Source organism: Coniosporium apollinis (genome assembly GCF_000281105.1).
Source record: "Coniosporium apollinis CBS 100218 chromosome Unknown supercont1.29, whole genome shotgun sequence".
In the NCBI taxonomy this organism is placed as follows: domain Eukaryota; kingdom Fungi; phylum Ascomycota; class Dothideomycetes; genus Coniosporium; species Coniosporium apollinis.
In genome coordinates, this window is record NW_006913291.1 from 320608 (window position 1) to 343879 (window position 23272).

Sequence of the window (23272 nt, forward strand, 5' to 3'; positions counted from 1 at the left end):
TCTTTGATCAGTTAACGAGTCAATTCAGTCTCCAGAGCGGCAATGGACGCAAATTCTGTGACCGCTTACAGTTCTCCGCCGCTTTCCGCATTGATCAGTCACCGCCACAATGTGACAGATTGACAGAATAGGTTCGGAGATAAACACACCTCCTCTGCCCGTAAGGTATTCAGCAAGCCAATGAGTCAAAAAGTCCGTCATCTTTCCCTTCTTGTATGCCTTATGTGGAGTCATTTTACGCACACAACTGAATTAGCAGTGCGGTTGGGTATCAATAAAACACGCCACGCCTACCCTCTAGATACTTTCCCCTCACAGCTTCTCATCCTTCAGAAGGTCTGCGAGCCAGCAAACTACACATATCAACCATTCAAGCGATCCACATCAACATGGTCTACCTTACCGCCAGCCTCATTACCGCCTTGAGCATTTCTCGGACCGTTGCAGCCGCTGCTATTCTCGGGCCGTACGATAGACTTGTTGAGAAAGACTCTGTATCACTCGCAAACAACAACGCCAACACTATTAAGAGGGAACCGGACAGCTCCTTGTTTGGAAGGGCCGGCTGTGAAGGAATGTTCACCTTCGTCGAGCTGAAGAATGAGGATTATTCTGTAAGTCACTTCTACTGCCTAGCCCCGAAAGAATGTCGCAGTGTTGTCCCCAAGCTGCTGGGTAAGGTGTCGACAGTGTTCATGCCACCGGGCGACGAAGAGTCGCGGTGTACCTTTTTCGCGTAAGTCCGGCTCTTCCTTCATCTTCACCTATGCTGTGCTTGGAGAATACAGTGCTGACAAGCCGAACATATTTCAGGCAACCGGACTGCCCTAACAACGCTAAGAAAGAGGATCAAATCGGCTATTGGACTCTCGGCGATCAGTACATTTTCACGTTACCACCCTTCATGAATAAACGGGTTTCGAGCGTGAGCTGCGTAAAGTTTCCTACGCCGAAGCGCAAACTGGGAGACATCAGTGAAAGAGCAGCGAACAACGTCCCTGCGCTCAGCGTCAGATCACAGAAATGCGCCGGTGACTACACGACGGTCTTAATGATCGAAGAGACGAACATAAAGAACTACGATCTCAGCTGCTTAGCACCTAATGAATGCCATAACATCCACTCGGGCATGTTGGGCAAGGTCAAGCATGGCAGATTGTGGACGGACGAGGAAGAGTCGTGGTGCACATTCTTCCTGTTCGTCTCTCGCTGTCTGTTCCTCGTTGGAGTCAAACACTGACCCATCAATCGCGCTGTAGTGATCCTGACTGCCCCAAGGAAGGTCTGCGGACGTGGTATTCAACACTCAGCACAGACCTGGTTCGGCTGCCTGGCGTTATCCGTAGCGTCAGCTGCGAGAAGTTTCCTGGGCGGAAAACCGTCGACTCCGCGACGAACGCGGCTGGTGCTATAGGAGAGGTATCGGGTCTTCCTGCGCTGGCTGCTAGGGGGGAACGATGCGGCGGCGACCGCACCGCCTTCGGGATGATCGACAAGAACAACAGAAAGAATCACCAGGGTGTCTGCCTAGCGGAACACGAATGCCACAACGTTCGCGCTGAGCTCTTTGGCAAGGACGTCCGTGCCTGGCTGGCGACCGAAGTGGATGAATCATGGTGCAGGTTCTTCATGCAAGTGTCCTCACATCTGGCCTCGTGAATGTCCTTCATAGTAGGGGGTATGCTGACGGAGTATCCACGCCATAGCCAGCCTAACTGCCCGGCCGATGCAAGGCTCGGAGAGTACAGTTCGTCCTCGACTCTCCGCAAGACGCTGTTCGAACCGCTGAAATGGATGTCCACCCCTTTTGCCAGCGTCAAGTGCGTCAAGTTCAAAAAGCCAGAAACCGTGGGTCGGAGGGAAGTCGACATGGAGCCGCCATTGGGAGCTGCGAACAGTCCAGCGCTGAGCGCCAGACAGTGGGACTGCATGGGTAAGAACACTTACTTCCAGGTCGTTGAAGACGGCAACAGCTCCAACCATGAGAGCGTGTGTCTCGCGCCAGGGAAGTGTTACAATCTTCCCCCGAGGCTGCTCAATAAGACCGTGAAGACCAACATCACGACGGCCGAGGAAGCTCCGTGGTGCATATTCTATGCGTAAGTCGACCGTTTCCCGCTCCTTGTCACTGGCTTCCTTCTGTCGTTGGAGATCTCAAGCCGTGTAGTGTCTACCAATGAACACAACTGACGATGCCACACGCTGTAGCAATCCCAACTGCCCGCGCGAACCGTATGTGAACTGGGGGTGGTCCCTGCCCGACCCACAGGCGAATTTGGGTGGGGCTGTCAGCAGCGTCCGCTGTGAGAAGTGGAATCCTCCACCTCGTTTCGGGAGCCCGAAGAGCTAGAGCGACAGCCACTTCAAAGAGCCTGATATTGGCAATGGAATCAAGACAGTTGATGGACTATTGTCACAGAACGACTTCTCTCTCCTCCGAATGGGAAGTTTCTGGCGCTGCCAGTGGCTGCGAGTACTCTTGGCTGTCCATGAATGTCTTTCGTTTTGGCATTGCGACCCTCTGGCTAGGGTCCACACAGTGTAATATTGCTGCTGGGACATCTGAGCCTCCGATTACTTGAGTGGTTTCATCCATTAGCCGGGAGCAGTTAGGACAAACAGCTGCAATGGACTGCTCTTGCATACACTTGATTCTTTACACACAGCATGTAGACATGCCAAAGCCCGATTGCGCCCACTAAAGGGGAGGGATAGATGGACTGACTGCTCCAAGCTCCCTGACACGCCTTCCAATACTTTTAAGCGCCCCAGCAAGCCTCCCTCAAACGCCGCCATAAACCAGCACAGCTCGACCGCGCCCGTGAGCCTCGCATCGATGACCGGCTCGCAGAAAGCTGCCATCACGCCAAGCGTGTCGAGCCGTCTGTGCATGCCGCCTTAGATATTTGCTCTTCTCGATCGTGCGGATATCGTCATACTGGATGACTTGCTCGTCTTCTGCCAGCCTAATCATACCGAAAATACCGGCCAGCAGCGCTCATCCCACTCTGCCCTTCGTCGACTTCCTCTCATTAGCCCTCTGCTTCCGCTCGTTCCTCTTGACCCGCTCTTTTCTCTCCTCCCTGCCCGCCTTCCTCGCATCACCAGCCTCGCCCGTCTCCCTCTCTTTCTTGTCGTCAACTTCGACCAGCCAATCGTTCTCACCCTCCTTGTTCTTGCCTTTGTACCCCCACTTCGGAACCTGCAACCCCATTAGCTCTGTAGTCCCGCATAGGTTTGCCCGGTCCAAGCCTCGAAGAGGCAGGACTGGAGATGGCGACTCACCCATTCCCCGCTAGCTTCGTCGTAGACGAGCTTCCCCTCCTTCTTCTTATCCTTGATCCCCTTCTTTTGGGCAAACTTCTCCCACTTCGTCGGCTCCTTCGCCGCCGGGACGGCCTTCTCTCTCGGAAGCTTCGTCTCCGGCGCAGGAAGATTCAGGTGCACGCCCTCGGCCGTCGAGGTGATGGCGCAGGTCGTGAGCAGCTGGTTTATGAGCGCTTGAGCGCAGTCGCGCGCGGTGGAGGCGAGGACGGATTCGGTGGGGTTGGGGGGGAGCGGATTGGGATCAATGCAGAGGAGGTGCCCGAGGTCGAAGGTGTAGGGGGTGGGCTTTGTGACGTGGATGGAGCTGTCGGGGCAGAGTGTTAGTGTGGACACGGGGAGGAAGACGGAGGGAGGGCATGGCGTACGGTCGTTTGTCGCTCGCGTCCCCGTTCATCGAGGCTTCGGTCGACTCGGCTGGCAGTTTGACACCTCCATCGGGCGTGTCGTCCTCTTCGGCTGCGTCTACCATGTCCGCATCTTGGCCGTGTGTTTCTGGTGCCGTTTGATAGGAGGACATTGGCTGAGAGGATTTGATGTGATTGTTGGCGACAGATTTTGAGTGCGGCTCGAGGGCGTCTGGATTCGCGGTATCCGTCATGAGCGCTTCTACTGTGGTGGAGGGAGCGTCTTCGGCGGCGATGAGGGCTTCGTCGGTCATGGTGAGGTCGGGTTGCGGGGCGGTGGAGGTGTCCATGGTGTATCGTGCTGGCCAGGTAGATTCAAGCGGATCTTTCCTAATAGTTTGGCTTGTATACCACGCTTCGTGATATTTCATATCATGTCTCTCCCGCAGTCGCCGAACTTTTTCGGGTCGTGCCGGAGAAAGCCCGAAGCTCGAAACGTCCGGACATCTGCTTGGATCCCAGTCCAGCGCCGAAGCCCACAGCTTCCTGTCATTAATCGCCCATCTGCGGCCTCAGATGCCCACTATGCCGTCCTCCCGCTGTCTCCTCCGCCTCCCTCACCCCCCATCCTCCCTCCTCGCCGCCCCAATCGCGCCGCACACCTCCACAAGCCTACGACACGCCGCGCCCTTCTCCGCCAGCGCCAGCCAATGCATGCCCGCCCCGGCCAAGAAGAAAGGCGTCACCTTCGGCGGCCCCCCCGCCCGCGGTACAAAAGCGCTGCGGATCAAGAAGACCGTCCGACAGTCGACGGCACGTCCACCGGCGCCCGGCGAGCGAAGAGCTCTCCGCAAGCGTATTGTCTTATCCAACACTAATGCGCTGGAGGTTGCTGGCTTGCGGGATGCTACGCTCGACAGTCTGGTGGATGAGGCGATGGTGGGGAAGGTGGTGGGGTTGCCGGGACAGGTTGTGGATAGTTTGAGGGTTGTGGAGGCGTTCAAGGTGCATCAGGGGTGGGGGCTTTTTCGGCGGCCGGCTTGTTTGGTGAGGAAGGAGACGGTGGAGATTGGAAGGGTTGTTGCGGAGGCGGAGGAGCAGAAGACGACGAGGAGGGTGGTGCTTTGTGGGGAGAGGAATTCTGGAAAGAGCGTGCTGCTGCTGCAGGGGCTGGCGGGGGCGTTCATGAGGGGATGGGTTGTTCTCAATTTCCCAGAAGGTACGACGGCTTTTTTACTCCTCGGTCGATATCGGGCTGTTCCAGCTTGTTTTGTTCGCTCTGCTCTCAGGGTTCTTCTCGGGGATGCTAACACCCACCCCAGCCAAAGATCTCACAATCGGCCACACCGCCTACTCCCCCATCCCCAACACCACCCCAACCCAGTACGCCCAACGAACCTACACCGCGAACCTGCTCTCCCAGATCTCCAAAGCTAACGCCTCGGTCCTCTCCGCCCTCCAAATCACCCAATCCCACGACCTCCCCATGCCCCTCCAACGCAACCTGACCCTAGACCGCCTCTGCGAGCTCGGCGCTCGGGACCCCGACATCGCCTGGCCCATCTTCCAAGCCCTGTGGAAGGAGCTGACTGCACCTGGCCGCCCGCCCGTATTTATGGCTCTCGATGGCCTCGCGCACGTCATGCGGTTATCCGCGTATCTCGCGCCGGATACGAAACCCATACATGCGCACGATCTGGCGCTCGTGAACCACTTCGTGGAGTACCTGAGCGGACAGAAGCAGTTGGGTAATGGCGGCGTGGTCATGGCCGCTGTGAGCGAGAGTAACCAGCCCAGGACGCCGGCGCTGGAACATGCGTTGGCGGCTGCGGAGACGAAGCGGGCTGCTGAGACAACTCAAGCCACCGAGAGCACCCAAAGTACGGAACTCGCACCACCGGATGAAAACAGCAGACCGCGGAGAAAACAGCCAGAGAGCTTCCTTGAGCACCAGCTGCGGCAGTTGAAGCACTGGAACCCGTACGTGAAGGGCGACGAGAGGGTCATCAAGGCGCTCGATGGTGTTGAGGTTTTGAGACTCAAGGGGCTGAGTAGGGAAGAGGCGAGAGGGGTCATGGAGTACTATGCCGCAAGCGGTATGCTGAGGAATACCGTGACTGAGGGGTTTGTTAGCGAGAAGTGGTCGCTTGCTGGGCAGGGTATTGTGGGAGAGTTGGAGAGGGCGGCTGTGCGGTTGAGGGTGTAGACTCAGGGGCTCGCGTTAAGTTGGATGAGTAGCATGTAGTAGATACCTGTTAGCGTGCTGATGAGAGAGTTTTGTACCTGTAAGATTTGTACAGAGCATGGTTCGGGAAGCCCTGCACAGTGGACTTGCATAGATAGCGCAGAGGCTTTCATACAGACTGTACTACCAAACGTCAGACTCTCAACACGTTCTGATCGGAATGAGAACTTAGAAGATTCCGTGTTTGCAACGTCGCGTACACACGGTGTTTTCAAGCTTAAGGTATTGAAGGATCTTTGAATGCTGACAGTTGACGTAGATGCTCTGCAGGCTACCGACAGACCAGGAACAGCTGCCTCACCTCTCTACTATTCAATACCACTTAAAGGATGCCCGCTTTCGGCCGTTCACAGATTACTGGATTTCTTTCCCTTCAAACCCAGAACGCCGCCATGAAGTCTATAAGTTGAAGCACTTTTCCCATTACACACCGTTCGTTCTCGAATTCTCAAGCCGCGTAACTAGGATGTCCGACGCGCCCACCTCCTCAAGCTCATCCATCACCAGCGCGATGCGTTTCCGCTCCACCATTGCACTGACGGCGACCCAGCCGTCTTCCTCGAGGCTGTTGATTGTCGGGGCCCGCTTGCCGGGTGTGATGCCGCAGACGGCTTCGAGTTTGTGACGCTCGACGTTATAGGTGCAGAGGACGTATTTTTGTGCGGCTGGGGTTGTATGTCAGTGTGCGCGAGATGGAATTGAAAAGACAACGAAGTGCAAAGCTGGGGTACAGAGACAGACATTGAGAACGAGAGGAAGGGATGGAAGGCGAGCGAAGCCCAGAGTTCACTGAAATGGAAGTGTACGTACTTATAACGCCGCGTATCCTCGAGGCGATCAAGTCGACCATCTTCGGATCACTCGGGTGTTTCGACTTGATGAGGATGGCGGTGCTTTCGACAACCGTGGAGATTGCTTTGAGGCCTGCAGCGCGCATAGTTTCGCCAGATTCTGTACCGTATCACCATTATTACTCGGTCTTCAGTAAGGAGGGTGGCGAAGTGAGGCCTACCAACAAGGTCCACAATGCCATCCGCAACACCTAACGCACACGCAGCCTCGACACTACCGCCCACATACTTGATATTCGTCCTCAGCTTCCTTGTCCCCTCCTCCCTGTTCCCATTAACCTCCCCCTTCCCCTCCTCCTCCTCCAACCCCCTAAAATACGCCTCCGCCAGATTCACAAAACTCGTACACACATTCTTCCCAATCAACTGCTCAGGCCTCTGCACTTCCCCCTTTTCCGGGACCTGCACCTGCAGCTTGCACCCCCCAAACCCCAAATCCATTACCATCTCCACGCCCGTCGTGTCCGTCGGTGGCGTCACCGCTTCATGCTCGGCAACCTGGTCACGCCCCGTAATGCCCAGGTCGACGCGGCCTTCGCCGACGAATGTGGGGATGTCGGCTGCGGGCAGGAAGACGAGCGCGATGGGGAGGTTCTTGACGAGCGCGATGTCGAGGCGCGAGTGTCGGTGGAATTGGATGTCACTGCCGGAGAGGAGGTCGAGAGTTGCGGAGTGAAGACGGCCCTCTATTGCCGTCGTCAGCAGCAGTCCGTTATAAGGTCGAAGCGCCCGGATCGTTCGTAGATGACTCGAGCGTACTTTTGGGGACGGCGAAGAGCAGCCGGTCGCTGAGGCTGTGTAGAGCTGGGGTCAGCAATTGCGAACTATTCCTTATAGGCCACATAGCTTACTGATTTACCAAATCCATGATTGCGCCGGTTATCGCTCGTGGTAAATTGCTTCCTCGCGCTCAATCGCTTTCCACAGTATGCCCTCGGGTTGGAAAACCTGGTATCCCAGGCGAATAAAAGTCCGTAGAGATATTGGACGTTCTGCACCAGCGCGAGTTACGGCGTAATAGAAGAGCACGAGATATCTACGTCCGATCTGTTGAGGGTTGAAGGCCATGACACGAGAGTAGTGGGGGATTAATTTTGAAGGCTGTCAGGCACACGTGGGGCTGATCTGCGCAAGCTGCTGGTCAAGCTTTTCCGCCGTCGGAGAGTTCTCCTGATTCAGGGCAGGTTCTTAGCCTCATTTTCAACCAAAATCAATTTCTTCTGTGTACGAAGCAAAAGAACAGCCAAAACAGCCACCTAGACTTCCAAAATGAATGCAAAAAGTCTAAACTCCCCCGGGTGGGCTCGAACCACCAACCTCTCGGTGTACTGCTGGATAACAGCCGAACGCGCTAGCCAATTGCGCCACGGAGGATTTCACATCCCACGAGATCTGGTGGTTGAGGAAATTTTTGACAATGACAATCCATATTACAGATTTGTTACGTTACGTCTCCCATCAGCGGCTCCGTCCAATCACTGGATGCCCTCTCGATTCTCCTTCGTCATGAACCGCATTAGAGGCAGTACAGACGTAAAGTATCAATAGTTTCCTAGAGGCTCTTCGCTATATGACGTGAATTGCTGAGAAGATCCAGTTGACTTCCCATTGAATCACCTTGTATGCGCTTCTACTCGATCCATCATCTAATGAACAGCCGATAGCAGTAACGAGTATCCCGTTCTATCTCTAGCCCAGTGTTGGTTTCGTATTTCCAACTGTTAACTGTTTATGTCCTTCCCTTAGCAAGAATGATGCACGAAAGCCAGTATTTCGAAATAACAGGAGCAAGGACAAGGATACCATTGTCTTATTTCAAAGCCCTCAAAGACCGTACGAGCTGAGGCTTCCTAGATTGGACAAATAAAGGAACTCGCTCAGCCTGCTTACTCTGATTGACCCGGTTCCACAATCCAGCCTCTGCGATTGAAGCGATAATGAGCAGTGATTGACACAAAAGTAAAGTCCCCAAGAAATCGACTCGTGATACATCAAACATGCACCTTCTTACCATGCTCTTGTATACCCCAACAGCAGCCGCAGCGGCGCTCTCACCCTTTGCATCAGACCCGTCGACCTCAGTCCAATACGGCCCTCCCACCGCGAGCGTCGAAGCGGCTTGAGCAGCTTACTGCAACTCCCACAGCACCCACAACACCACCTACCAAAAGCGGGCCCCGAACGGCGGCGCCGCCTACATGTGCAACGCCCCCGACTGGCAGCGCAGGTGCACGTGGCGATTCTTCGGAGTCAACCAATGTTACGACCTGCCGGACGAGTGGAGCAAGCAGCTACGCTCGTTCGGGCCGGACCCGGCGCAGGGCTTCGCGTGCGAGCTGTGGGAGCACAAGGGATGTATGGGCGCGAAGAGGTATTTCATGAATCCGGGGTCGGGAAGGCTGGTGTTGGGGCGAACGAGCTCAGTGAGGTGTGGGTTCGTCAGTTTGACTTTTTGTAAGTTGATTTAGATAGTGGATGGGGGTTTAATAGATTTGGGGGAGTTTGCACTGTAGAGTTTCGATGAGCAGTTTGATATACTATGTAACCGGCCTCCTACACCCGGAATGGAGATTCATTAGCCAAAGGCCTTTTCTAGCCCACGATGTAACGCCAAGCAGTGTACAGGAAACAAAAGGGGTGGTGATGCAAGTAAGCCCAGCTCCTGCATATGATACACATCCTAGGCCATGGATCAAGCGGTCGCTCTCGATACGATACCCGTGTTATCCACGTGTTCCAATGCTCTCATTCGCTAGTAGTCCCTACTCCGCCGATGCCTTTACACTCCCTTTCCCCTCTTCAAGTTGAATGCTCTCTGATCTTTCAGCCACCGCCTGTAGTCCGTCACACTGCCGATCTTCTCGCCGTAGTAGTCTGGGACGGGGTTCTGGATGGAGGAGGATGAAGGATCGACGCGGTACTTCTTGATGCGTGCGTAGAACTCGCGCTCTTTCTGTAAAGACCCGACCGGGTTAGCATGACGAATAGTTGCGCAGCAGTCCGGGAGAGGGAGCGCTCAAGATAGTCCGCTAAAGGTGTACGGCTCCATCCTGCAGCCCTCGACATAGCGGAACGATTATCCACTCACCCAGGCAATATCCCTCCTCAACCCCCGATACCAAACATTAAACACCGCATTTCCAAAGAACGGCCCAATCAGCCACCCCACAACCGTGCACGCAATCGTGCTCATGCCCAGCACGATGATCGGATCCAGTCCCAGGATCTGACTCCCCATGGCATCAATATCCTTCGTAGACAGCACCGCTATTCCCACAAACGTGCTTCCAGCGGCGCAGATGATAGACGAAACGAGCGAGATACGCCGGCGTGTCTTGCGGAGCGCGAGGAAGCGGTTCCAGGTCAGGCTGTGTTCATTTGCTGGGGGCGCGGCTGCGGCTGCAGAGGTCGGGTCGGAGATTGTGGAGGCATGGCGGGGGGAGGTGGTGATGTTGATTGACTGGATGGCTGTTCGGGGGATTGTCCTACTGACGAGGGAAGGGCGTTGATTGAATAGAGACGGCGTTCGCGATGATGCGGTTTGGAATGGTCTAGCGACAGCAGTGTGGAACTGGCATTGTGCTGCTGTAGGTAGTGGTGCGCGTAGCAGGGGCTGCATCTGCCTGCTGAGCACCCTCGCAGTGCGGAGCGGTAGCGTTGTCTGGAACATGGTCGGTCGCGTGTTGTCTTGATGGTGATGTATGGAGATGTCGGGTGTAGCAATTCCTCGAAAGAGCTTGGCAACGAGCTCGGGCTTCACAAGAACGTCACATTCAATCCAATCTCTAAGGAGCGCGACTACATTTATAAATTGTCCAGCTAAAATCAAACGCCAAATCCCGCTTCGAAAGTGAAGCACTCTCAAGTCCTCCGTGGCGCAATTGGCTAGCGCGTTCGGCTGTTACCCAGCAGTACACCGAGAGGTTGGTGGTTCAAGCCCACCCGGGGGAGACACGTATTTCATTTTGCTTTTTAGCTCTTAGCTGGACGGAGAGACTAAGTGCACGGAGCCTTGGACGTTGGCGAGTTATTTCGTGTCTAGAAGGGTATGGATATCGCACGGGAGTCGGTCACATAGCGGGAAGGCAACTTAGTGATGAACATCCACCACTTGAAATATGTCAGACCAGGTATTGTACAATAGAGGAAAGCCAAAACGTGAATATAGCATAAGCACCCCTAGACGCCAAGCTATAAGAGAGCAAGCAAGGGTATACCCGATCATAATCGTACCTAAGGAAACATACTTTTACGCGCGAGAGCTCAGAAAAACTCCCCCTTGGGCAGCGCCACAAACCCAGCGGTAATCACAATCGTGATCAGCAGCGCCGTTATCTGCGCCTGCCACACGATTCGATCCTGCAACACCTTCAGACTCGAGTCCTGGACTCTCGTCGTCTTTTCAAAAACCCTCTTCAGCAGCGGCTTCCGCTTCTCCGCATCCACCCACGGCTCATCAAGGTAAGAGTTGGAGCTGCCAAACGAGTCAAACGACTTGGGCTTCGGACTCACCGCTCGCTCAGAGGTCGCGAACGCTGCTTCCTCGTCGTCGGGCCCTTTGGTAGAGTCGGGGCCGGTGTAGATGGACCCCCTGTCGACGTCCTCCCACGGGTTGACGGTGCGCTTGTGGCCCGTGTGCAGGATCATGCAGAGGCCCTTGTAGGCGGCGATGAGGCCGCTGATGCCAATGAAAAGCCAGACGGAGGCGAGGACGCGGTACCATCTGTTCAGGCTCGACAGCGTCAGGAAGATGGCTAGTAAGAGTCCAAGCACGATGTTGCTGGCGCAGGCGCCTCGCACGGCGATGACGCGCGGTTTGTTGCCGTTGCAGATGGTCCAGCGGATGAAGTTGGGGTGGCTCACGCCGCGCAGTGTGCCTTCGACGAGGGTGCAGGCGAGTGCGAAGGCCGATGGGTGCGTCGTGTGTTGTAATGCTTGGAGTACGGCTTCGCGGTCGCGGTGGGAAATGTTGAGTTCGCGTGGTGCGTCCGGCGCAATATAGGTTGCGATTGCCTTGGCAACTTCTGCGCGGAAGGGCTGCAGCGCGGGTGCTGTTGATAGTCAGCGGTGGAAGGGCTTATGGACGGATGTGTGAGGGGAACTGACAGTTCAGACCACCGGTGTTGTTGTCATGAGAGCGGACTTCCTGAGCGAGATCGGGGGCGGATACTTTGTGCGAGATAAATGAGGAACAGTCTGTTCCTCCGGCTGATACCGGTCTCGATCCGTGTGCGCCGGCGATCTCGGTGAGCGCGTACGAAGGGCCCTTTGCTGAGTCGTCGCTGTCGATCAAACCTAAGCTCTCCAAGTTGGCTGCAGTCTGGCTGAGTTTGATGACCTTCACTAGCTCCTCGGAGATTTCAGCGCCCCATTCGGGGGAGAGCGCCTTTTCCTCCTTTTTCAGAGCGTTGAACCGCTTCGTGTAGTCGTGGAGCCACAGATAGAACTGGAGGTTTTCCGCGTCGAAGGAAACGTAAAGAAGATAGTCCATGAAATCAATTAAGCTGCATGGCTGGGCAGGTCAGTAAGAGTGGCCGGACTTCGAGTGATTCGACATACTGGCAATGTTTTGTTGGCGACTATCCGATCGAACGACAGCGCTGGTGGGATGCTGCCCTTCTTCTTCAGTGTCCTCTCCACATACTTCTGGCATTCTGACTGGCCCAGCGGACCAGGCAGCTTGCAAACCAGATCAGGTCTCTTGTAGAATAAGACAGCAGACATTATGGGATAGTTTTATGGTCTACGATGAGTAGAGCGTGATCTGACTATGATAAAGCAAAGAGGAGACCTTAGCCTACCATGCGAACGGGAGGCCAGCCTGATATATTCAGGTCGTAGCCGTCCCCATGGGTCTACTGGACTGCTAGCCGGAGAAAGTCGCTAGTGTTAGAGGTACATACGCTGCCAGGACAGAGGCGTTTCAGAGTCGAGGAACAGGCCTAGCTGGTGCAGAGACGGTCCAGCTGGGCGGCATTTAGCCTTACTGGTAGCGGTAGTTGGAAGCTAGGACCACAGTAGACCGGCAGGTGTTCCGCCAAACCCTCGAAAGGCGTTGGATCTCGATGTCTGCCGTGCCTGGTCCTCGTCTGTGCTTCATGCGTGGAAGGCTCGAGTTGACGAATGACGTCCGCCAGCAACAGTGCTTGGAGTGGCCAAGGAGCTAATATAGGGAAGGGGCCACTAGGTCTGTCAAATCCCCAGTTTCGCGTGAAGGCTTTTCGATAGCCTGCATGTCATCAGCAGCACGCGGAGCAAAGCATGGCTGCTGGGCGCGGTAGCGAGTCTGTGTGTTCATGGATGAGTGGAAATCCACTCGTTGCTAGTGACCGAATGGGAGAAGATGGACGTATGAGAACCAGTGTAGAGCTCGAAGCACTGTCCTTCTCCAGGTTAAACTAGAAAACCAACGCCTTCTTTGCAGCAATGGTGTACCAAAGAATAACTCAACCGTCATCTGCGCCGAATTCTCCATGTTTCCCTCTGTACACAACCGTCGAAGAGCAGTCGGAATGTGCAGCTTCATCGTCCGGTCCTTCCACCCTTCGTGCAGCGACGCCCGGCCTCCAAGACGCTGGCTCAGGTGGCTTTTGAGGCTCTGATACGTTGTTCCCGCATTTGCTGCTGCCGCTCGCAATCTCGGTTTATCTCGATGTGGCGTTAGTGGGACCTGCGTGCGGGCCTGCGTCGATTACGGTCTGGACTGTGCGTGGCTTGTCCAACCAGTCGCTAGCTGCTTGCCGAACAACGCTGTAGGGAAACTACAGACGCCCATCACACGGCTTCTCCGATAGCTGGAGGGCTGATTGTGGAGTTTCTGGCGGTGAGAGACGGGATGGATGTAATGTCAATCTGGAAAGGCGGGAGGGTGTGACAGTTTCTTGAGGGTGTCGCAGCCCCTGCACGCGCGAGATGTGGATGGCCAGGCGGTACCTGGTGATCAATAGCTGCAAGGCAGAATGGCGTCCTGTCAGTGAAGTTACAAATATCAACACATGAGTTTATCATCTCCAAAAAATTGTTGAGACTCCAGATTTGTAGCAGTCGAAGCATCCCACTCGCGATTGGAGTCGTCGGTTCTAAACCATCGCCCGATCACCAAGTGTAAGGCAACGTCTGCAAGGAGGTTTACATGAGCTGAATCAGCTGAATATCAAGGCCCCCAGTTTGAGCGTTTTGCTCACATGGCTACCTAGATAACATCGCCATGATAGTAAATGCTAGCTTTCAATGGCATATAAAGTTACAATACATATGCGTGATGGTGTGGTTGTAGGGTTGATTGCATTACCTCGTGGTAGCGTAGACCTCTGAAAATGATTCATGAGTCTGTTGTCTATTCTATTAGTCAGATAGCTGCCTAGTTAATAATCTCTCTAGTAGCACCTTAGCACTGGTATAAACCCCCATCCAGCGCAGAATTCCCTAGCGGACGTTATCTGTCACCATGGTGGTTGCAGTGAAAGGGGAAGTCCACTACACCCTACGACCGAGCGTCAATCCGGAACAATCACAAGGTGAAAGCGTTGCAGTATGGACCCTGGGCGTTGCAGGCCCTGCTGCTGTCAGCTTTGGAGGACATTTGTTATTAAAACTGTTTGTTAGTCTGTCTACTTGACGACCAGAGCCGAAGGGCTAGAGTAAACTCAAATGAGTGAACGAATCCTCGATGAGTTCCTTCATGCCATCAGGCCGACCGAGGTTCGCACTTGAGAAGCTATTGACGAGGTCAAGACGACCACAAGTTTGCACATATCCAGAAGTCCGCAACCAAACCATCCATTTTTTGACAGATACCTTCTCACATCCATGCCCCTACCTCATTACATCCTTCTCGCGCGATTGAACCCTTCTCGTTTCTGAAACGTACCACACCCTGCGACGAAGGAGCCTCGGACGAGAACTATCCACACCAGCGATTCCATGGACGTCAGAAGAGATTTCGCAAACCTAAAACCCCAAGAACAAGAAAGATCAGGTCAGGCTCACACACCCCTCGCTTTGAACAGGTATAACATACGCGATCCTAAACCCGCACCAATCCTACCATCCCCATTCGGCGTCGTAGCCTTACTACTGATCGCCGTCTCCACTTTGCGCGCCGTAACCTCAGCAACCTCATCATCGTCGTCACTGCTGCTTTCAGAGCTACTGTCGCTTTCCTCCTCCTCGGACGAGCTCCTAGGGCCAGCGTTCCGCGCGGCCAGCCGCTGCGCCTCTGCATTCCTCTCCTGCGTGAGCCGTTTCTCTTCCTGGGCCTGTTCCAGCTGCCGGCGGCGGCGGATGTCCTCCTGGCGCTGCTTGATGTTTGGAAAGTTGTAGTCGTCGTCGCGCGTAAGGATTTGCGACGGGGTGGGCTGCTGCGAAGATGGTGCTGATAGATTTACCACTGGCATTGGCAGCCCCATTGGGTTTGCACCCTTTGGTGTGGGTTGAGATGCACCATTCTGGGTGGAGGGATCGCTTGTCAGCTGCTTCGAGGGCGATGGTGAGTGCCGTGCAGAGGCCATCGATGAATGGGGAGCTTTGGCTTTTTCTGCTGACTTCGCATCTATGCCGTTGGGTATGCTGTCAGGAGCGCTATCTTGGGTCGTCGAGAGCTCCGGTGGTGAAGAGCCTGGAGACGGTGAGCGGGGAGCCCCAGGTTTCGCTTGGGAGCCACCTCCGCCCTCGGCGGGAACAGCCTTCTTCGGCGTTCCTTCTTCATCATCACTTTCTTCCTCAGACAAGCCTGATACATCTGATTCTTCCTCCTCGCTGTCAGAAGAGATCACGATGGACTCGTCCTGGGACGAGGGAATAGCTTGAGGCGAACGGGCAGCTTGTGGCGAGCGAGCAGCTTGCGAGGAAGAGGCAGCCTGTGACGGTGGGGTTGCTTTGGTCGGAAGATCAGCCTCAAGAGGTCGTGAGCTACTTCTGTCACGAGTGTAGGGAAGGACGGCCTGCCGCAGTTGCGACGCCTTTGTCGCCGTGGCCGGTCCAGGTTCAGGCTTAGGCTTGGCTTCTGCAATCGGCGTGCCGGAAAGTCGTGCAAGGTCGGCGGGGCCGTAACCGGGAGGGAAAATCTGCTTGGCTGGCGGCCTCTGCTTTTCCGTCAGTTCTCTGGACTCGCAAAGCAGTGAGAATCGTTTGACCTTTGCCTGGGGTGTCGGTTTAGCCTTTGGAGCGTCAGGCGCTGAGACCGATGGTGTACGCCGGCCGGCGGATGACTTTGAAACCTCTGGAGGGATTGAGGGACTAGAAGAAGCTGGAGTGGCACTCGGGCCCTTCTTCAAGATGCTCGCAGGGCTGTCCAGATCCCCATTGTTACGACGCTGAGGCGGCTTCTTTGGCTCCGAATATTCTACTTCATTACTGAACGAAACGGACCTTCGCAAAGAAGTTTGTGCAGACGAGTTTGGTACGCTTGGTACAGTCGCCACAATAGTGGGTGGGGCACGTGGAGCGCCAGACCTTTCTCGTGAGCGTCGCTCTGCGTCGCTGGCCTCCTTCTTTGCGAAATAGTCTTTCGCAGCGGCCTCCCTTTTTAGATTCTCAACTTCTCTAGCCTTTCGCTGCACGCTTGCCTCTCGCTTTCTTTCGGACGCCTGCTGCTCAGTAAGGCGCTCAGCTTCCTTTGCCTTCCGTTGCTCCAGCTTGAGCTGACTCTCTTCGGACGTTGAGGGATTCGATTGCCGACCTGTTGGCTTTTCGGAAGCTGCTGCACTTCGCGACCGGCTCCGTTGCTGTGGCGTCGGTGTGATAACAACCGAGGGACTAGACTTTCGCTTGTTCTGCTGTGAGAATGATAATAACGCAGCATCGGCTTGAAGCGCTTGTGGTTGTTCTGGCGCCGTCGATGGTTTGCTGACTGGCTCCACAGTAGGGTCGGTTGGGTCTTTCGGGTCGTTTGGGTCTTTTTTCAGATCTGTGTTTTCGCCCCTACTTCCCCGCCTTGCCCGGATGAGCTCGAGTTGCTTTTTGGCCGATGTCGAAGGAGACCTCAGTTTACCCGTTGCCAGGCCGGCACGTTGCGGTGTATTTGCAGTGGGAGACGCCAGGCGATCGTGTGCGCGGTTCGGCTGCGCAGACGGAGGAGTACTAGATGCGATCTCTTCATGATTTACGGTGGGCCCGGAAACTTTCACTACTGACGAGTACGGGTTGGGAGGAAGCTTGGGCGGCCACTGTTTGTCTTTTTCTCGCGGGGGTGTTTGTATGGCTGCCGGCTGCACTGGCTGTTGAACCGAAGGCGCAATCCCGTTCATCTGCCGTGAATTTGCACGAGCTTTAGATGCCGGTAGAGAAGGTTTGATGAAGGCATCTTTAGGAGTAGTACTGAAGTCGCCAAGCACAGGGCTGAGACGCGACGGCACTGCCGCGGGAGGGATATCCTGAAGAGTTGGAAGCTCATGTTCCGGAGATTCGCTCTTGGGCTCATCGACGTATGGATCTGAGCTTGGAACAGCGTCAAGCTGAGAGTCTTTGATGATAATGACCGGCGGATCAGCCCCTCGGCTTTGAGCTCTTTCTTCTCCCGCAGACTGTCTAAGCTGTGCAAACACATCCTCACCGTCGTCTCGTTCGCGAGACAGAAGCGGCCTGTCCGGGTGAAGGTCCTCGACCGCGTAGTCCGGGGGTTCCTGTCCGATGCGTCGGCGCTTGAAGCCCTCGCTCTGGTACACATCGAGGAGCCGCTTCTGCGCGGTGACCGGTCTGAGACTCGACGTGGCAAGCACTGACATCTCACGGTCAATCGAGCCTTGAATCACGTGGATCACCCTCTTCTCCTGATCCGTCACGCCTTCGAACACATCAGACACAGTGTCGCCGACGTCGATATCGCCGCCGTATGCATCTTGCAGCTTCTTGACGATGAAGGTGCTGCATGGTGTGAAGTCAGTAGGATTTTCTCGGGCAGTGCGAAGATCTTCTACGAAGCTCCACAGAACACGCCAACACTCGCGGACGTTGCACGCGACTTACGCTGCTTCAGCTGGTGTGAGATAAAGCTGCTTGTAGCGACCTTCGATAAGACTCCAAACCTCGCTGAGTCTCTGTTCCGGCCGCACGTTGATGCCAAACTTCTTCGGCGGTCGTGCTGTGAGCTGTACATTGCTGTAAAGTGAGCTCGCCGGACCTTGCTGCAACGGCAGCACCTCGACATGGAGACGCATTGCGACGGCTGGTGTGCAGCTTTACATTCCTCGCAAGGATCTTAGCGTCAATGATAGCTGGACATGAGCAGTTTGAAGCAAGCTGAAGATTGAAGTTTGAAAGGTCGAGGCCGAAGCTCTTGTGAAGGTGAAAGTCGACTCCGAGTCCGCGCACTTCGCGTCAAATTCCCGCCAAGTGAACGCGTCCGGGGTAAGGCTGTTAGCTGCCGATCGTCGCCGGACTGACGCAGAGGCTTCCGATTTGCCAGTTCGAGCTCACCATCAGAGGCAGAAAATGGAACCATCAACCTACGACGGGAGAAACCAAAGCTGTGAGGTCCCTTCGGAATACCGGCGGTAGGACTCGGTGCTATGCTCTCAGAGGAAAACCCGCTATCCCTGCAGGTAGTCATGTCACGCTGCTATCGCAAACGAACCTTGTAGAACTTCCCAACAGTAAGTAGCCGATCTACGGCCTGCGAGGCTGCAAGACGAAGGAGAGAGAGGGCAAAGGAAGCCTCTGTAGGTTGGTGAATGGATCGCTATCACATGGCCCTGTTCATCATTCATGCGCAGCGGTAGGCTATCCCCACTGAGGAGAGCTGGGTCTCACGTCGTGTCTAATTCTGGTCCTGGACGTCCCAGACCTACTCGTAGTCATTCCTTATTTGTCAAGACACGCACATCATAGCCGCATTCAATCTTTTCCGTTTGTTGTCCTCGAATCACCTCCTCGCAGAGAACTAGTGCAGCTGGCACTGTCGTTCACTTCATTCCACGTTGGTGAATGCGATATCACGTGTACAAAACCGTGAAGTGCACTTCCACTCAAAATTCGCGCTCCGCTCTACCACCCCTCAGGCAACACGCTCTTCGCCTTGAAGGCCGATTAGTAGATGCTCCAAATTCCTACTGCTTGAACTAACGCATGGAAAGTAAGCACACTCGTACAAACACAGCCAGCTACATTGTCTCGGACAGAACGTTCACACCTTCACACAGAATAATTCGCATCGCGTCACATACGTGCCCGTCCTCACCTGAGAGCCCAAGATCTTTGCATCCAAAGTCGAGTTCCTACGCCGTTTGCGACCTACACGATGCCTTCGGCCGGTGATCGTGTCTTTGACATTGCCGAACTCCGCTGCCTCATCCTGTCCCACCTCTCCTGCACAACAGAAGACCTCCGAAGCCTCTTGCGCCTCGGCGCTGTCAGCCACACTCTGCGCAACCACGTATTGTCGGACTCTCGCTGCCGCCGCCTGCTCTATCTCGATGCTGTCGCCTGCGATTCCGCTGCGCTCATCATGTTCAAAGAGCAATTCAAAATCTCTGCGTGGTCCTTCTGCAGCCATTGCGACGACAGCGACAGGCAGCAATGTTGGATCTACAGGCGCCGCCAACGGTCCTCGGCCGTCCCTCCGCAAGTTTTTACGACGAGCGTAGCCGTGAACCCGCTCCTCCACGACCACTTCCCCAAACTCTTTATTTCTTGGTGGGAGCACCGCATGACCGTCGCTCTTCCAAGATCTACAAGTCTGTCCACCCTGTTCACCGAGGCACAGTTGCGCAAAGGGTCATCATGTCGGGAGATGCTGATTATGCAGCCGCCGCTCACGCGTCTCTACATTGAGGGTTGGAACCGTGTAGCCTGGTCAATCGCGAACAAGGAAGGCGTTAGGGTGGGCCAGTTCCTAGATACGTTGGTAATGATGGAAGAGAAGAACATGAAAGCGAAGGCTGCGGCGAAGGCAGTTGAGAGCGCTATCGGTGGTTGTGGCGATGATTGAAGTGATTGCTGGGGCAGAAGCTGTTTCTGGGTACCATCACTGAACCTCCATTCCACATTCACGACGTTGCTGTTCCCAATACGCCCGCACGATCCTTGGAGCGATTATTCAATCCCTTGTGCCAAAGGTCTGCTAGTTCTGACGTAGCAAACGTCTACAGTCCACATAAGGGGGTGACTATGGTCAGCGGAGATGAGCTACAAAGCAAGCATTGTCAACAGATGCAGTTCTGACGTCCGAGTGATCCCGGTCCTGTGCACATACCAATGCTACGTGACACCCAGCTCCGGACTATGAATGTCCGTGCGGCTCGACTGTTACGGAGCAATGGAAGGTCTGCTCGTCTGGGCCATGTGTCTCGATAGACATCACCTGTCTGCTTGAACAAGCACACGTAAACAGCTACACAATAGCTCGGGCGATAGATAACTCGATGGTTCAGCCAAAGAACTCGCCACTACTGAGCGTCTCCCAAGGACGCCCAGTATCCCAAACCTTCTGCATCAGGATGCGCGCACGGTTTACCTGCCGTGGTTAGATTGATCAGCTTCCACTCATCACACAGCAGTCCGAGATCAGCAATACAGAGCAAAGAACATGAGACTCACTTGCCCCATGCCCACACCCTCCAGCGCGGCCAACCTCTCCGCAATCATCTCCCTCAACTCTTCCATCTTTTTCACTTTTCCCAGCGGAATATCCTCCCACTGCTCCCACCTCATCTCCACGCCAGCAGTGAACATTGGAAACACCAGACACGCCTCTGCGTTCCCTCCTCTTCGGACCTTGTACAGTTGTCCTACAATCTCCCTGACAGCTTCCTGGACAGTGGGATCCGAAGAGGGCAGATTCAAGACGCGTCTGTTTAGGTGCACGAGGCCGGCCCAATGGAAGGCCATGTTAGTGGCGTGAAGTTCGAGGGCATCCCACGTGTCCTCCGCTTCGTTATCAGGAAGCACGGTTGCTCCAGGTCCTGTTTCAGCGGCGCTAATGCTACTATTTGGTGCATGATGGTGGAATGAACACCCTCGATAAACGCCGTTCATGCTGCGCTCCAGCTCCTCTTTCAAGGCCGCCGCTTCCCCGTCGACGTCAGCATCCGGCCGCCACTGTTCCCGTATCTCGTTGCTCTCGGCATCAATGCGAAGCGGTTCAACGCGTTTGGCCAACTCCGCAATACGTGCGAGAATGCCGTTGAAGCGGCCAGTAAAGCCAAGGAAGCAGTCGATCTGGAGATCCTCCTCTTCGTCTTCCGCGCTGTCATGGGACCAGTATGCGCTGCTCAGCGGCCAGTCGTTCTTGCGACCGCTGAGAGAGCCGAGGACGTCCAGGTAGGCGAACCATCTGCTGAGGAAGTACGCGACTTTGTCTTTTCTGCTGACCTTGGCTAGCCCGCCTCTGCCGATGATCATTTGACGCGCAACTTCAAGATGGTTCTGCCAGCTGATCGGCACTTCGAACGTGTTCGGTGCAATGATCTCCAATGAGGCGAGCATAATGGCGGTAGTAAGGTTAGCGGTGGTGATGTTTTCGGGTTCTGATGCCAGGGCTTGACGAAGATTGGGGAACACGTCTTGGACCCACTCAGCAATGCGGGTGCGGGGCTCGGGGTGCGATAGGAGGCGGGAGCGGTGAGAGGCGCTAAAGGCGAGGAGAAGGGACAGGAGATTGGGATCTTTGACAGCCACTGACACAGCATGAGCTGAGTGCCGATAGGAGATGCGGGCATACGACAGTATTGAAAACTTACTTTGCGGTAACACTGTCCGAAGCGCGTTCTGATCGCAATCGTGCGGGACGAGGATACGCGCTGTGTGGTTAAGGAAGTGATGGAAATAGAGAAGATTGACCGGGTTTTCGAGCAGCATCGATGGGAGGGGTTCTAGCTCCTTAGATATCCTGATAGGCACCGGTTGAGCGTAGTAGCCGCCTCTTTCGAACGCAACCGGGCGGCTCCTGGCCGGGGAAATGCTGCCATCCGTATTACTAAGTGGGTTGCCGTCAAAGTCGAAGTACGTGCGAGACAATGGTGGACTGAACAGTGTGATGGCATTAACATCGTCGTTTCTGGGTACATCAATGTCGGGTTGGCCGGTATCGTAACCATACGTTGTGGTGTTGTCACGGGTATTTGCTTGAGGATACCGCTGTTTATGGGTGGCGGCCTCTGGGGAGGCGGCATAACCTTCGCCGGGTGGGCCAGAAAGCAGTGATGCAACCGACATTCGCCGAGGTTCTGGTTGAACCGTAGAGGACTGTGAGATCCTGGCCGCGTTTGACTGTCCGTAGATCTCCTCGGTAGTTGCAGAAGATCCTGGCGTAAACACTGAGCTGCTGACAGGACTGAAAGACGTGGGCGGATCAGTGGAAAGTGACAAGAGCCCTCTTTTTATGCCACTACTGTTAGATAAGTCCAAGTTGTCATCAGTCGCTGCAGAGGTGGACCTAGCTGATATTACTGGCCTGTCCTCGCCTGGGCTGAGTCTTACTCGCTTGCTTCGATGGCCAGGGGACAGCCAATGATCCGAGTTTTGTGCCGGGAAGTTTGCGGAATATTGCCCACGCAGAGGTGGCAGCATTGCGCCAGGAGATGACCCCGGTGTTACGGAAGCACTGCTGTTGTCGAAGCCTGTATGTCCAGGATTTGATACCCAGGCTGACGCAGGACCTGGATCACCTCCAAAGCGCGTGCCTTGCAGCCGCGGATCGATTGGCGCAGATGTCACGTTCCATTGATCTTGGGCTAACAATGTAGGAGGTGTCCGGTGGTCGCTTGAAGCCGCGGAGTGATGCAGCATTCGATCCGCGCCGTTCCGCAAATGCAGCTGAGCCTGAGAGGAGTCTGCTCCTGCTGGATCAATGATGCTGAGCTGGCGATTCTCCGAGTGCTCCCATGCTCTTGTGCGCCATCGCTGGTCGGACTCTTGGTGCTGAACGACCTGTTGGTCGGCGAGAAAGCGAGAAGGAAAAGGCACGCTCGACGAAACCTCGGAGGTGCTAAAGCTCGATCTATACGAAACCGGCGTTGCACCTTCTAACGGATCGATACTGTCTCCATCGTCCTTCTTCTTCGTACGTCCTCCCCAGTTCAGCCTGATACTGTAATCACAAGTTTCGCCTTGTCGTTCGCAATTGAGGCATCGAGGCTTCTCTTCACCGCTGACTGATTGTTACTGGGCATTCGGTATATGAAATGTGTATAGAATGAGTACCATTTGACCTTCCGGCCCTTACATGGCCTGTTCAGTTTAGTGGTCCGGTAAGATAATGAGGCTCGATAAGAATGGCAACTTTTACTCACCAACACCCATTGCGGCTTCTTTTCCTAGGCTCAGGAGCGCCTTCTTTTTTTGGGCGCGGCATTGCTGAACATATATCCAGAGATGACTCATTGGATTCGTTTATCCAGCCTTATCGCGGGGTCTTACTGAGAAACTAAGAAACGACAATCATGAAAGCAGGCGGGCAGAAGTCCAGAATGACGAGCTTATGCCATGCTTGATTCGAAGAGTGAAGAGGAAGGCGGCGCGTGTACATGGCTTTGATCCACGGAGGCGCTGACTGCAAGAAGAGCTCGGTG

General features: G+C 54.9%; 9 protein-coding genes and 2 non-coding genes across 11 annotated transcripts; 4 read left to right on the plus strand and 7 right to left on the minus strand.

The window, feature by feature from the left end:
* Positions 1 to 389: 389 nt before the first annotated feature.
* On the plus strand, positions 390 to 2103 carry W97_06002 (uncharacterized protein; the record flags this gene model as incomplete). The annotated part of the gene is made up of 4 exons (XM_007783883.1): positions 390 to 736; positions 814 to 1197; positions 1260 to 1616; positions 1707 to 2103. 4 exons carry the CDS (start codon positions 390 to 392, stop codon positions 2101 to 2103), a joined length of 1485 nt encoding a protein of 494 aa, XP_007782073.1.
* Positions 2104 to 2998: 895 nt separating this feature from the next.
* W97_06003 (uncharacterized protein) lies at positions 2999 to 4021 on the minus strand (the record flags this gene model as incomplete). Its single annotated transcript, XM_007783884.1, has 3 exons — positions 2999 to 3202; positions 3286 to 3631; positions 3693 to 4021. The coding sequence occupies 3 exons, from the start codon at positions 4019 to 4021 to the stop codon at positions 2999 to 3001; spliced, it is 879 nt and encodes a 292-aa protein (XP_007782074.1).
* Positions 4022 to 4256: 235 nt separating this feature from the next.
* On the plus strand, positions 4257 to 5877 carry W97_06004 (uncharacterized protein; the record flags this gene model as incomplete). The annotated part of the gene is made up of 3 exons (XM_007783885.1): positions 4257 to 4890; positions 4994 to 5489; positions 5586 to 5877. 3 exons carry the CDS (start codon positions 4257 to 4259, stop codon positions 5875 to 5877), a joined length of 1422 nt encoding a protein of 473 aa, XP_007782075.1.
* Positions 5878 to 6339: 462 nt separating this feature from the next.
* Positions 6340 to 7635, minus strand: W97_06005 (ATP phosphoribosyltransferase; the record flags this gene model as incomplete). Its single annotated transcript, XM_007783886.1, has 5 exons — positions 6340 to 6581; positions 6727 to 6867; positions 6929 to 7453; positions 7527 to 7561; positions 7619 to 7635. 5 exons carry the CDS (start codon positions 7633 to 7635, stop codon positions 6340 to 6342), a joined length of 960 nt encoding a protein of 319 aa, XP_007782076.1.
* A 421-nt stretch (positions 7636 to 8056) lies between these two features.
* Positions 8057 to 8141, minus strand: W97_06006. Its single transcript has one exon. It is a non-coding gene; the product is annotated as a tRNA-Asn (tRNA).
* A 1405-nt stretch (positions 8142 to 9546) lies between these two features.
* On the minus strand, positions 9547 to 10437 carry W97_06007 (uncharacterized protein; the record flags this gene model as incomplete). Its single annotated transcript, XM_007783887.1, has 2 exons — positions 9547 to 9720; positions 9856 to 10437. 2 exons carry the CDS (start codon positions 10435 to 10437, stop codon positions 9547 to 9549), a joined length of 756 nt encoding a protein of 251 aa, XP_007782077.1.
* A 196-nt stretch (positions 10438 to 10633) lies between these two features.
* On the plus strand, positions 10634 to 10718 carry W97_06008. The gene has a single exon. It is a non-coding gene; the product is annotated as a tRNA-Asn (tRNA).
* Positions 10719 to 11030: 312 nt separating this feature from the next.
* W97_06009 (uncharacterized protein) lies at positions 11031 to 12491 on the minus strand (the record flags this gene model as incomplete). Its single annotated transcript, XM_007783888.1, has 3 exons — positions 11031 to 11818; positions 11874 to 12279; positions 12327 to 12491. 3 exons carry the CDS (start codon positions 12489 to 12491, stop codon positions 11031 to 11033), a joined length of 1359 nt encoding a protein of 452 aa, XP_007782078.1.
* A 2261-nt stretch (positions 12492 to 14752) lies between these two features.
* On the minus strand, positions 14753 to 17923 carry W97_06010 (uncharacterized protein; the record flags this gene model as incomplete). The annotated part of the gene is made up of 2 exons (XM_007783889.1): positions 14753 to 17630; positions 17733 to 17923. 2 exons carry the CDS (start codon positions 17921 to 17923, stop codon positions 14753 to 14755), a joined length of 3069 nt encoding a protein of 1022 aa, XP_007782079.1.
* A 1079-nt stretch (positions 17924 to 19002) lies between these two features.
* W97_06011 (uncharacterized protein) lies at positions 19003 to 19692 on the plus strand (the record flags this gene model as incomplete). The annotated part of the gene is made up of 1 exon (XM_007783890.1): positions 19003 to 19692. The coding sequence occupies one exon, from the start codon at positions 19003 to 19005 to the stop codon at positions 19690 to 19692; it is 690 nt and encodes a 229-aa protein (XP_007782080.1).
* Positions 19693 to 20130: 438 nt separating this feature from the next.
* Positions 20131 to 23003, minus strand: W97_06012 (uncharacterized protein; the record flags this gene model as incomplete). Its single annotated transcript, XM_007783891.1, has 4 exons — positions 20131 to 20217; positions 20301 to 21379; positions 21443 to 22771; positions 22994 to 23003. The coding sequence occupies 4 exons, from the start codon at positions 23001 to 23003 to the stop codon at positions 20131 to 20133; spliced, it is 2505 nt and encodes an 834-aa protein (XP_007782081.1).
* Positions 23004 to 23272: the final 269 nt, after the last annotated feature.